At 32.3% G+C, this 14,852-nt stretch overlaps 1 protein-coding gene across 3 annotated transcripts in view; it reads right to left on the bottom strand.

Annotated features, from left to right (window-relative positions):
• Positions 1-9,593: 9,593 nt before the first annotated feature.
• LOC127861905 (neurogenic locus notch homolog protein 1-like) overlaps positions 9,594-14,852 on the bottom strand; it is a 54,059-nt gene continuing 48,800 nt past the window's right edge. For all 3 annotated transcript variants that reach the window (XM_052400626.1, XM_052400627.1, XM_052400628.1), the window contains 2 exons: positions 9,831-10,070; positions 9,594-9,722 (listed from right to left, as the gene is read on the bottom strand). In XM_052400626.1, the coding sequence (XP_052256586.1) occupies positions 9,954-10,070 (117 nt within the window). In that variant the 3' untranslated portion in view covers positions 9,594-9,722; positions 9,831-9,953. The remainder of the gene's footprint in view (positions 9,723-9,830; positions 10,071-14,852) is intronic.

Raw genomic sequence — 14,852 nt, 5'->3', positions numbered from 1 at the left:
ATTAACGATATGGATAAATGTAGATGTTCGTTGTTAAACACTCTGTGTTGCGTGTATGATACAAGCCGCATCATGCAAAAACGGGTATTATGTCATATGTGGTCATCGTAGCATTACTTGCATACTGTACATGATCTTCCCCGACCGCTAAAGACACCACGAAACCCTGCGTAGCTCCTGACCATACAGCGTCGGTTAAGCGCTTCACTGACTGCCTATGAAATACTCACTATGTTCTCATGACACGGCTCATTCCTTAATGTGTAACAACATAAATCATACATTATGTATTGATGTTCATATGAAGGATTTCATTCACGCCTTGGAAGAAAAAAGAAAGGTAAAAAGCTTACCTCCTTTGTTGAAACTTAAGTAACATAAAATCCTTAAATTCCCTTCTATTTTAGGACATCATCTGTCTTATGATAAAAGTACATCACTGCATATGTAGGATATCAATAAAACGCATGCGTAAAATAAAATAAAAACGACTAATTATTGTTCTTGCATAGTTCAAAAGAAGCATTGTGTTCACCCTTTCTGGACAGTTACATATTAAACATATGAAGTTGGGGGCAAAAATGTTGTGATTTCGAACCATTTAAATTGAAGTTCGCACACATATTCTTAGTCATTAAATTTCCTTCAACTGTGTTACTTTTATATGCCTGATATGTAGATTTTTGCAATCAAAGAAAAATAAAACAAACAAAAGAATTATGCATCACAGTATGTGAAAAAGGAATCACTATTGTTATATATATATATATATATATATATATATATATATATATATATATATATATATATAATGCCTTACTTCTTATTGATTTTGTTTTAACAGATTCCTAATGTTTTGGTTAACTCAATTTACTCGTTTTTTATGACGCTTTTACCTTAATACATTCTGTTTAATAAACCAACATAAAATTAGGTGAACTTTTATATAATATTACTTATGATAAATATAAATATAAAATTATTATGTTATATTATTTTATTTTATATTATATTATTTTATATTATATTTTTTATATATAGATCTATTATATCGCCCGCTTGATTCAAAAGGTACCATGCTACATTTAATAAGAAGGTTAATGGTACTTTTTCACCAATATGGCAATATACAAATGTAATGTAATATATTTTGCATGAAAGGTTTATTAATTAACCTGCATTAAAACCTCATTCAACGCTCGTAAATTCAAAAACAAATATACCTAACGCATAAGCGTAAGAACATGTTTCAAACGTCCGTGATGTTTACCTTAATTAACAATTGTTTCTGATTGACCGCGGCTGAATTTAGGTAGGAATGTCATCCTTATTCATCCATCAAATCAGTTACAATTGATCAGGTCATTGACACGGAAATTTTAACTCAGATCAACTGATTATGAATGTTGCTGACTCGTGTGTGAGTTTGTCACTTCAAAAATTGAGCCTCGATCTTGGAAAATGGGGTCTAATACATGTGCGTGAAGTGTCGTCCAAGAATAGCCTGTGTAGCTCGCACAGGCTTAAACGAGATTACACCTTTCGCTTCGTGGTATTATTCGTTGAAAGGAAGCCCCCTTCTTCGTGTAAAATCCATTGTAATTTGAAAGTCTCGTCCCTGATTAACTTGTCCGAAAGGCACATGCTTATTTGTGAAGACAATTAATGCGCGTACATGAAGTCCGTTTTTTTCAAGAGCGAGTCTCAATTGTATAAATTATTCATGTCTAAGCAAAACCGAGAGGATGAGTGTTTAAACAATTATATGATAGACTGCGAAGCCTTTTCAGACTTTATTGTAATTTAAATGAAATAGTTGCTGCGTGAGGCTCTTTCGAATAAAACATAATTATGCATTTGCATGTAATCATAAAACATGATCGCCAACGGCGAAGTATTTAATATGTGTCTTAAACACTTGCGCCAAGTTTTAAATGTTTAAAAGAAAAGACTGATGTGTAGCCCGCACGAGGTAAACAAACTCTATCTGGGCGAGAAATAATTAAAATTATGTAAGTTAAAAGTGTGAAAAAGGAAAGGCATACAAAATGTAAGACCTCTTGACTATTTTGAGATGTAAATTGTGAAAATAAACTTAAAGCATCATGTTGAATTTTAATTAAAATCCTCAAGTCAAAATTTCCGATGTATACTGTTAAAAAAATATAAGGCGTTGCCACCCAAAATGATATCGAACAGCCACGTTGATGACGAAGATCATAAGCGTAAACGAGAAGCATCTAGCATTAGCGAGGTAGACAGTAGTGTTAACGAAACGCCGAAAGTTGACAAACAAAAGAAAAAGAAACCAAAGCAGAAATCAGCAGCCATGCAGTCTGAAAAAGTGAAACACACAGAAGACGACAACGATGTCGTAACTCAAATGAAAATAATAAACAAAAAACTTGAAAAGCTAGATAGTTCAATGAACAGTGTTAATAAACGGCTGGACAATGTCATAATTAAAGGTGACGGAACCCTTCATAAAACAATCAAAGATTTATATGCAGAAAAGAAAGACGATCTATTGAAATCTGTAGTTAAGAATGTTGAAGTCCTAGAAGGTAGACTCTTTGAAAAAGAGCAAGAGATTGATAAGCTAAAAACGCGGTCACACGTATTAGAAACAGATATCAAAAACCAGAAAGAAATGAACGAGAACCTTCTTAAAGAATTGAAGCAAATAGACATAAAAAGGCAAAAGTATGAAAACGAAAGCGAACAGTACTCACGTTCAAATAACATCAAAATAAAAGGAATCGCGGATACCAACCCACGAGAAACAGCAAGACAATCAATGAATTGGTAATATCCGCCCTGCGCGCTCACAACGTGTGCCAAATAACCATGGCGGACATCAACATAGCCCACCGTCTCCCAAACAAGGACAACAAGAACAGAGACATAATAGTGTCGTTGATTAGCAGGCAAACAAAACTCGACATCATAGCAAATAGGAAACAGCTAAAAGGGACAGACATCTTTATCAATGAAGACATGACCAAACTTAACTTGCATGTCCTTATGTGCGTGAAAAAGAAGATGCCAGACGAAATAAACAGTGCTTGGTTCATGAATGGTAAGATCTTTTACAAGAACCATATGGACAACATTCAAACTGTGAAATTTGAAGACTATGAACATTGGACGAACCTGCCATGGCCAAACAACACACCGAAGAGAAAGTAATGTACGCACCACACTTGGACGCTTATCTTTGTTAACAAGTATAGTATAGTGTATGTTCGATATAGATTAACGCTCACTGACCACAGTGATTCGCTGAACAAAGTGTGACAATATAAAATCTACTGTGTCACGATAAAGATTAACGATTCACTGACCATATTATTTCGCTGACTGAACGAAGTGTGATTATATAAAAGCTACTGTGTCACATTAGGCATAATTAATATTAAGAACGCTTTATTTTAAAGAAAGTTTGACTTAACAAATACAATTCAAGCACAATATTTACTCGTGTAGTATTTTTGTAAACTATATACAACTCACCGCGATTTATATATGTTTTAAATCACCTAGAACAATCAATTAATATGCATCTTGTTGTTTGCTACATTGCTACAAATGTTTGTCTGTCACTGTCAGCCTTTGTCATTCTTGTTCGAGGGGTATGTCGAACAAAGATGTATTAGCGACCATGTGTGTATGCTAGCAGGCAAATATGATTATGTGTGCATGCGTTTTTTTTTTGTATCTTTGCACACATGGATTTGTTAAATTTTGTTTTATATAAATAAAACACAACTTTGTTCTAGGCAGGTGTGCGTTTTTTTGTTTTTGAATCAATTTAAGTAAAACAACACTTTGCTGGTATTAATAAATAGATTAATGTATTTAATAGTTTGCGTCCACGCTTTTTGATAAATATATCATCTTTGCTGGAGGTGTATGTCGAACATAGATGTATTAGCGACCATATGTGTATGTTTGCGGGAGTGTAGGATTATGTATGCATGCGTTTTTTTTGTGTCCTTGCACAAATGGATTTGTTAAATTCTGTTTTATATTAAGACACAATTCATCTTAGACGCGTAGATCTCTTATTTATTTATTTTTTATAAATAGTCACCATTTAAACTGGCATATGTGCACTGTCATATTTTGTCAATTGTATTGACTTAAATAATAAACTCAATAACACATCTTTTATTAACAAATAAATTACGCTGATAAACAAATTGTAATGTTAAGACAACAAATATTCTTTTCATAATATATACAATGGCATGATCGGTACTTTTTTGCAACAAATAACTATCAGATTTGTTTTCTCCCTACTGTAAAGAACAATCATATAGAGCCTAACTCTTTACAACTATCATTAATTCTATAATCACACAGGCATATTAAAATCTAGTGAAAATGTTGATACATAGCTTATATATAGATTAGTTTGTGTAGTGAATATTTACATACAGAAAAACAGAAAAATCATAGGCATTTTAAAATCAAGTGAAAATGTAGATACATAACTTATACATAGCTTAGTTTTTTTAAGTGTATATTTACATACAGAAAAACTGAATATCACAAGAATTGCATGTATATATGTGTGTATGTACGTGTGTATATGTGTATGTATATGTGTAGGTGTGTATATATTTGTTAATATATATGAATATACCTTGAACAATATCACCTTTTTCGGTTTTCAAAGGAGGCATTTGATAAAGGTACTGACATCTTGCTTAGAAACTCTCTCTACGATATCTCTTCCCAGTGTGAAGAGAAATCAAGTAGAGCTGACTTTTTACCACCATTATTTTGTACTAAAATTTTCATTATCCGAAGTTAATATCAAAAATTGATAACGAAATAATGAGGTTTTTCTTTTGTGGTTGTTTCCGGATAGTTGTGTGCACTACCATCAAACATATAAGCAACAAAGAATACTTAAATAATATATATATATATGTATATATAATTGCATATTGGATAATTTAATACATCTATAACCACTGATTCATGACATCTCATGTAAGCGTTTTGTTGTTGTTTTGTTTTACATATTTCTTTTCTCGTCTTAGATACTTTAGCAGTAGATTGGAAAAATATATCATTACTTTTTTAAAAACCCATACCAATACCGTATGTTTTATTCTTTTTTTTTTGCATCTCTGTGTTTCAATTGTTTTTTGTTTTTTGTTGATTTTGTCCCTTTATATTTTTTTCTTTGCATTTATTCCACTGTATATGTCATGATGAAATGTTTACTATATTTGTACATACACATCACTTTTGCATCGAATACCAAATCATGGAAAAATTCCATTGACCTATATCTTATAACAGAAATCAACTGGACATGTTTTAAAATAGAAACTAGCTAGACAAGCACACACAAATTATCAGTAACATCACCCTCCGCCTTTTTAAATGATTAAATTATGCACTTTGAATGTAAAAGGGCTAAACAATAAAGATAAACGCATAAAAATCTTCAAATGATTAGACGAAAAAAAAAATAGTATATGCATATTACAAGAAAGTCACTTAACACACACTTTAGCACAAACCTTAAAAGATGAATGGGACGGAGACATCTATCTCAGTGGACAACACACTAATAAACAAGACATTGCCTTTCTGATAAAAAATATTATTGGGATGACAGTCGATAACTTTAATGAAATAATAGTTGGCAGACAAGCAAGTATAGATATCAAAATACACGAAACACAATTAACATTAATCAAAGTTTACGGCCCTAACATAGATGATTCCTCTTTTTATGAAACATTACAATCCTTCATAATTAATAACCAAGATAAAAACATTATAGTCGGTGGTGATTTCAATACTGTTCTTAACCCATTATTAGATAAAACGAAGGGAAACCTTTATACTCATCCTAAAAATAGAAACATTTTGAATAACATAATTGATAATTACAATATGTTAGACATCTGGCGTATAGTAAATCCAAACGAAAGCAAATTCACCTGGCACTCAAACACAAAACCAACAATATTTTGTAGATTAGACTACTTTTTAATATCTGAGTCACTTTGCAACATAATTGACACATGTAACATAAAACCAGGATTTATGACTGATCACTCTCTAGTCGAACTTAAACTACACAAAATACAACCTGAGAGAGGCCCAGGATACTTTAAAATTAATAACAGCATCTTATTAGATACACAATAGCAAGCGCAAATAAAACAAGAAATATTCAATACAGTTCAAAATAATAAAGATGCAAACCCAAACACCTTATGGGAAGTAATTAAAGGAAATATACGTAACACAACAATCAGATACACATCATTTAAACAAAAAGAAACACACAAACTTGAAGCTAAAACCATCAAAATCATTGAAACACTTGAAAAACAATTGCATGAAAAAACAAACGATACAACCGACATTGAAAATGAAATAACATCAAAAAAACAAGTATTAGAAGAAATTTATCATACAAATCTCAATGGAGTAATACTACGAACACGTGCTCAGCATGTTGAACACAATGAAAAAAAATACATAATACTTCACAAACATTGAAAAACGTAGAAGTGAACAAAAACGGTACACAAATTAGTAGTCAACAGCGAAGATATAACAAACAGAACTCAAATACTAGAGGAACAACGTCTATTTTTCGAAACCCTCTATAAACGAAAACATATTGAAAATAACACCCATTTTAAAAATACACATCATGCTTTAAAATCAAGAGGAAAAACTATTGTGTGACGGATTACTCAATGAATATGAATGTGGATTAGCACTAAAAGAAATGCAAAACAACAAAAGTCCGGGATCTGATGGCATTACAATCGAGTTTTATAAAATATTCTGGAATGATATTAAAACATATTTAATTAATTCACTGAACTATTCATTTAACAACGAAAACTTAACAATGCTTCAAAAACAAGGTATAATATCACTCATTCCAAAACCTGGCAAAAACCTAGAATTCTAATCAAACTGGCGCCCGATTAGGTTACTAAACAATGATTATAAAATTGCAACTGAAAGTATATCAAACATAATTAAAAAAGTATTACCATCAGTCATTTCAAGATCTCAATCTGGTTTTATCAAAGGACGATACATTGGTGAAAATGTACGTCTGATACAAGAATGCATAAATTATTTTAACAAACCAAACAATTCTGGCCTCATCTTCTTTGCAGACTTTGAAAAGGCTTTCGATTCACTAGACCATTCGTTTATGTTCTCTTGCTTAGAAAATATGAATTTCGGCGAAAGTCTAATTAAATGTGTAAAACTATTTTATACCGATATTAACAGTATAATAATGAACAATGGCTTCTTCTCAAACAGTTTTAACATCGAACGAGGGGTACGACAAGGATGTCCACTCTCATCCTCACTATGTATTATATGCATCGAGTATCTATCACACTATATCCAATCAAATAAACATATAAATGAAATATCGCTAGAACCTGACGAAGAAATTAAACAGCCCTATTTGCTGACGACGCAACTTATTTTTTAAATGACAGTATTGACTTATTCAATAATCGTATAGAATCGCTTACCCTTTTTGGAATGGCATCGGGTCTTAAACTTAACAAAAGTAAATGCACTGTGCTACGAGTAGGTAAATTTAAACAAAGTAATATTCAACTTAAACAAGAAATGAAATTCCACTGGACATCAGATGAAGCAACAACGTTAGAAATAACCTTTACAAACAATGAAAATGAAACAGTTCTAAAAAGCATACTGCCTAAATTACAAAAATTTAAAAATTGTTTAAAATCATGGCAGCATCGTAAACTTACACTATTCGGAAAAAACACGGTGTTGAAAACGTTTGCACTCCCTAAATTAATTTATACACTAACAGTTCTCCCAAACCCACCAAATTATATTATTAAAGATATACAATCAGAAATATTTAAATTCATATGGAACGGTAAACCTGATAAAATTAAGCGAACTCAGTTAATTCAATCTGTAGAAAATGGAGGTATCCAATTAACGGACATCGACTCATTCTTGAATGCAATCAAATGCAGCTGGGTTAAAATATATCTAGATAATACCAATACAAGTAAATGGAAATTATTCTACCAGGAAATCCTAAAAAAATATGGTGACTCCTTACTTTTTGAATGTAACATCAGCAATACCATTTTGCATGAAATTGCAAACGAAAACATATTTCTGTCTCATGTTTTATCGGCATGGACTAATGTTACTCAAAACCTAGAAACCCAAATCACCAGTAAAACTATTTGATGGAACAATAAAGACATAACTTCAAACAATAAGACTTTTTTCTATAAACATTGGTTTGAAATAAACATTAAATATGTCGACCAATTGTACGATTACAGAATAAAAGACTTCTATTCTTTTGAGAATATATTTTATATATACGGAATACCTTCGGGCAATTTCCTAATGTTTTGCACATTAATTAAAAGCATACCCATACATATTAAATCTACAATTATTACAAATAACACACCATGTACTCAAACATCATTTACGGAAAACATACTTGCAAAACAAAACAAAACAAACAAACAATTTTACAAACTTCAAATTAAACACCCTGCAGAAAACTTCAGGATTCAAAATAAATGGCAAAGCCTTCTTCGAGAACAAGAATTTAATTGGAAACAAATATTTATCATGCCATATAAAACAACTATTGATAGCACACTGAGAAATTTTCAATATCAATATGTCCATAGAATCATAGCTACAAATAAATACCTTTTTAAGTGCAACCTATCCAACACAAATTTATGTGATATATGCAGCGAACACATTGAAACAATAGAACACCTTTTCTGGGAGTACAAACATATTCAAATTCTTTGGAACCAGTTAACAACATTTCTAGAGAACCAACAATTAAAATAAAACCTGTCTCTTTTAAAAATCAGTTTCGGTGTGAATAATTTTAAAATACCAGAAATTAATAACACTGTGAACCACATTATCATATTAATGAAATATTTTATATTAAGCTTCAAATACAAAAAACAAATACCTACTTTCAACTGTTTTATAAACTATTAAAACTAAAGATCAAAATTGAAAAAGAAATAGCCCTTAACAACGATAAACTTCATATTTTTGAACAAAAATGGAAACGCATAAACTTTCATAACCCAGTCCAGTTGTCTTTTACCTAACTCTACTAATAACAGCATACACCACATGCAACCAAAGCAAAAGAAAACAGTATATCCTAGCATATCATGTATAATATGTGTTTGACATTATAACTGTTGTATTATACCATTTTTGTTCTTGCTTATGCACATATTTACATTGTATGTTTAATATTGAATAAAAAAAAATGACAAAAAAAAATGTTTTAAATGTTGTCTCATTTGTAAAGCACAATTTGTACAAATTGAATATAAAACGACTAAATTATCAATAATTGAATATTTTCGATAATACTTGTTATAAAAAAAATTAATTGTCATCGTTTATTTCATGAGAATGGAAAGTAGTTGGCGTGATATAATCGTTACAGGGTTAGTTACTGACCCAGTACGGGATATACAGTTCTATCGGGGCGAGACCCGCCCCCTACATCTCAGTCAGTTGTTCGGTCTGTCGTTCAATAGTTAAATAGCCTCCATCTCCTCCCACTGCTGGTCTGAAGTCAATCGGTCCGGCGGAGGTCCAATGACCAGCCCAGGGTTACTCCTAGGTGCCGAGGAAGTACCGGCTCTGGGTTGCACTTCCTGCAGAAATAGAACAGAACATGTGTAATGAAATATATAAAATGTATAAGTATCGAGGTAGAAACGTATATGCATTGCAGAAGATGTATTATAAAGTTTTGAGGTTACCTTCTGCTAGATGGAAGCGTCGGTAGTGGGGCTGCTGGGACTTACAGTAGTGGCAGCAGTAGTGGCAGTGGCAGCAGTGGCAGTGGCCGCCCCCCCTCCTAACCCTAACCCTGGGCAGTCTGGTTAACACCACCCAAGGATTGGGCAGGAGTGGGGAACTAGTGGCGGCAGGAGTGGCTGCAGTAGTGGTCGCGGGTGTGCCCCCAGCCCCCGCTCTGACGCTCTCGCCTCAGGTTTCACCTGGAGTGTGTACAGTGAAGTATGTTCAAAAGCAACACCTAGAACGAGACTCGTGCGTTGTCATATAGTTTGTATAACATACATGATATAGGCCAGCTGAGACACGTACCTTAGCATAGGCCTGGTACTCTATAAATATCCATATCATTAATTCATTGATTTAATATGAAAAATAATTGATAAAGGTACATAGAATCACATTGTTCTTAAAAAAGAAAAGTAAGTAAAAATGTGTTCATCTTCATAAGTCTTCATTTTAAAACTTAGTTTTTTATTTTTGAAAGACAATCAATTAGGAATTTTGTGACAGGATATGGGAATAAACCATACTTTATATATTGGGGAGAAATTCTTTCAATGCAATTGGCCCGATCAATTCAAAATAAAGCCGCATATTAATGTAAGTAAAAAGCTGTTAGGCATCTGTTAGGCAAGCTTTTTTCTAGTTTTCCGTTTTTATAAATATTCAGGCCTTCATAAAAGCTTAATAGATTTGATAACGTCTTTACAAACTTATTTTATAAAAATAATGAAAACCATGTATTGCAAGCATTTAATAATTTAAAAAATATAAGAGTGTTGCAAAATGTATAGGTACCAGTGTAAATTTAGTATTAATTTAGTAAATGGTGAATAAATAATAACATAGAAAAAAACTCCGCATTTATAAGGCGCAATTTCTTTAATATTTTGCTTTAACATGGCTCATCATGAAGGATAATACAATTTAAAGTCTCAAGACATAAGCTTTTTGGTACAAATTAAAGTGACTTATTTATTAACATAGTAATCCAATATTGACACTCTTTAATGCCCCTGTGTAACCATGGCTATGAACACATGGCTATAATAGCGTCGGTATAAATATCAATTCATCCAGAACAGTATTTACAGATTGTACTGCTGTTACTTCATAATAAATAAATGAATATAAATGCATGCAGAACAATGTACGCTGAATTACCAAAAGTTGATACCATTATTTCCCATTAGAAGTTAACTGTGTTTCTTTAAAAAGCACTTCTTCTACATGTAGTAACAAAATGAGAACATGGGAAGTTAATTTGTTATATAACTGGATCTCCAGTGGGCTGGTTTGAACTTTACTGGTATGCAGTTGTTTACCATTATCGATAAAACGAGGGTTTGGGGGCAGTAGCCCCCGATACTAAGGAAATATATAGGATAAAAAGGATTATTAGGTGTTGCGCGCTTAGCAACAATAAAATTATACACTTTTCCATTCTTTTTTACATACCGGTTAAGTTCAATCGTCCCCTCCAGTCAATTAATTCAAAATGAGAATAATGTAAGGTAATTGTTTTTCTCTTCAAATAATAATTGAGAATATTGGACAATAATTTATTTAATAAAACTCACTCGAGTCAAGGTCTACAAAACGGTTGTGTCAGTATTGTAAGGAAAACAAAACTGGAAGCTATATGTGTTTCTTTCAAACCAACTCTTTTAAAAAATTAACATGTCTCTCTATTCTCTATTCATAAAAATATATTTCAGTGTCTTTTAAACGCCAGCTGATTACAAGCACAAAAATCAATGAAACATTGAAAAATAATTATGTTTCTTTACACAGAATTCAGCTGTTCAGAAATCATTTTGAACAGAATTAGAATAACACTTAACAATGAATTTACCTGAATTGCCAAATTTTTGGTACCATATCTGATTATAAAACGATTATTCGTTTCCATTTCATGTGTTTTATGTGCGCTTTTGCGTCGCTCAAATAATTAAATAAATGTATCTCGTCTTCATTGCGTGTATTGCGTTGAGATTGTCAGACGCCATCTTGAAAATTTCGACCAACTTGCGGTAGCAGTAACTTTACAGCTTAATTTGTTTTCCTTACATTGCTGCCAAATTTCCCTTACAATACTGACTCGACGACAATTTTTACATGGTAGTTTTAACAGTACTTTTTAAAAACATTTTTAAAGCATCGAACGAATCATAAACGTATTTCAGATTGTGTGTTTGTCATTCATAATTGTTAACTTCGATAGGACTAAAATATTTCGCTACGGCAGGATTACGATTTCGGTAAATTGGGTTTTGGGTCAGAGTGGTTAGCATTCGATACAAATGATATCAAAAAATAGTGTGCTTTAAAATATATTTCGATAATAAAAATGGAAAAACAGAAAATGGATTTCGACAAAGGGATGGAAGAACAGAAAATGGATGTGTATATCGTTGTAAATTTATTGTTATAAGCAATGGATTAAAGTTGTCATTAAGGTAATAAAAATTTTGTTTTGCTGCTGCATTTTGCTTTCATTTTTTACCAAGAAAAATATCACATTCTTGAATCGTTTTTCCGGCGTAGCTGTTTAACGTCACTTTTGACCTTTGATGACCTTCATTCATGATAGGTCCGAAATGAATAAACCCGAATTGTGAATTGGCGAATAATACAAAAATCACCGTTAACATTGGTAGTCTGGTTCCCAGACTAAAACATTGGATGCATATCATTTGAACTGAAATATGAATATATTCTAAATTACATGTAAATTACAATAAATTAAAAACTGTCATGATACAAACATCCTCTAAACATTACATCGAAACGTTTCTCCTTAGTTTACGAAGCAGTATAGCATTAATCACATGTCTGTACAATTAAAAGAATTTATTGTTTCCATTCCGTAGCGGCCGCACTAAACACTACAAAAACAGGCTAGATTGCACTTAACCGGTACGCAGTTGTTTACCACTATCGACAAAGCGGGGGTTTGGAGGCGGTAGCCGGCGATACTAAGGAAATATATAGGTGTCGGAAATATATCTGTCTTTGATTTATTATAATCCATATTTGCGTTTATTAGTGTAAATATGTTTCTTTGTACTTAATTTTGTTCATTTTTTATATAAAGTTCTGTTTTTCTGCAAAAATTTCATATGATGCTGGCAATATCACTGTGAATGAACAAAAACTGTCACGTGACCACAAAGGTCAACGTCAGTAGTCATTTTATGACAACAAACAGCCGCGCAAGGTAGGTTTTTTCCTATATCTTTGCTGATCATCCTATGACTTTCATACGACCTAGTGCGGGCAATATGGCATGCATATAGCTTTCGATCGGCATATCACGCGTTTTGTGTGTTGCTCTGGTTTTCGAGAACACTTCGGCGCAAATTTCCATTTAAGAAGCAAACGTCAGTAGTAAAATTTCAAAGAGTCAGTGTTCTCGAAAATTAACGATCACAGAACTGTCTATGCTTTATCGGACGAACATATATTACATATGTCTATGCATAAACAAACAAAAATATTTACCAGATATTAAATAAACGTTTAAAGAGTGAAAACAAATATGGCAAACGTCAGTAGTACGTTTAGGAATGGCAAACGTCAGTAATAAAAATATGCAAACGGCAGATGCCGAATAAATGCGAGCGTTTAATTAAATGAAAAACATGTGAAACAATATAACTTATGCTAATTTAGATTTATATTAGATATAACAAGTTAAGATTGATGTCATAAATTAATGCACGACATATATAAATTCTGCAACAACAAAAATGAAGTAATGTTTAAGTGATATTATGTGCATCTAACAGTTTATAGGTGTCTATCGCAACCGTTGTTTATTTTTGGTGTTTTCACTTCATATACACGTATATTCGTTAATGCAGCATCAACATATTGAAAAAATATCCCGGAAAGAGAAATATAATGCTTTTGAGTATCAACCGTACTTTCGTTTTGACAACTGACGACAGGAATGATTCGATTAACAATGTTAATCTAAATTGAGTTTTTTGCAGATTCGTTCATACGACACAAAGACACTATTTTGTTTTACGAATCACTTCGACTAAGAGGACTCACCAGTCACGTAAAATATCGAATATAATATATATTTTTTATAAACAACTGGTAGCAAGATGCGTTATTATTATTATTATTATTTTACCGGATTTATGTAGCGACCTTTTCATGCAAGAATACACGTTCAAAGGCGCTTTACATAAGAACATTTGACGTATCGCAGATACGAATACATTTTGCAACACTGTTTCAAAAGAAATCGATCAAAACTACTCAATTATACTATAAACCTACTCTATTATACTATAAGTACTACGTAAAAACATGCACAGTAACCATAGATAAGGAAGATCAACAAAACACTATAAAACTACCCTATGTGTAAAGCTATAAGACAATTAATGAAACACTAAAATCTAAAACATAAACAATAACTACTACGTAAAACAACAACAAATAAATTATGCTTCCTTTAAAAGGGTTAATTCAAGTTCATGATGATTGAAATGTTATATAATGAATTGAATAAACCACTGCTTATATTGCATAAGATTGGAGGAAGAGGTGAGTTTTCAGTGCCTTTTTGAATGAATTCAGTGTTGAAGAACCTCGAATGTTTGATGGAAGTGAGTTCCAGAGTTTAGGAGCAGCGTACATGAAACTTCGCTCTCCGTATGATACGGATTTAATCTTCGTTGGAATCACTAATGAAGTCGCTTCGTTCTTTGATCTTAAGTTTCGCCTTGGTTCGTAGACTTCAAGTAGGTTTTTCAGATATACAGGCGATTGTCCATTTAAGGCTTTGAACGCATTGGTAAGTATTTTGAAGTGGATTCTTTTTTCTACTGGGAGCCAGTGTAATTCTTTTAGGATCGGTGTTATGTGACTGTGATGTTCTTGTGATAACACGCGCCGCAGTGTTGTGAGCATTTTGTAGTTTCTTGATAGCTGATGTTTGTGTTCCATACAGCAGTGCGTTG

The sequence above is a fragment of the Dreissena polymorpha genome, chromosome 16, assembly GCF_020536995.1.
Source record: "Dreissena polymorpha isolate Duluth1 chromosome 16, UMN_Dpol_1.0, whole genome shotgun sequence".
Taxonomy (NCBI): domain Eukaryota; kingdom Metazoa; phylum Mollusca; class Bivalvia; order Myida; family Dreissenidae; genus Dreissena; species Dreissena polymorpha.
The sequence above is the reverse complement of the archived record's forward strand: the minus strand, read 5'-3'. Positions and strand labels throughout refer to the sequence as shown.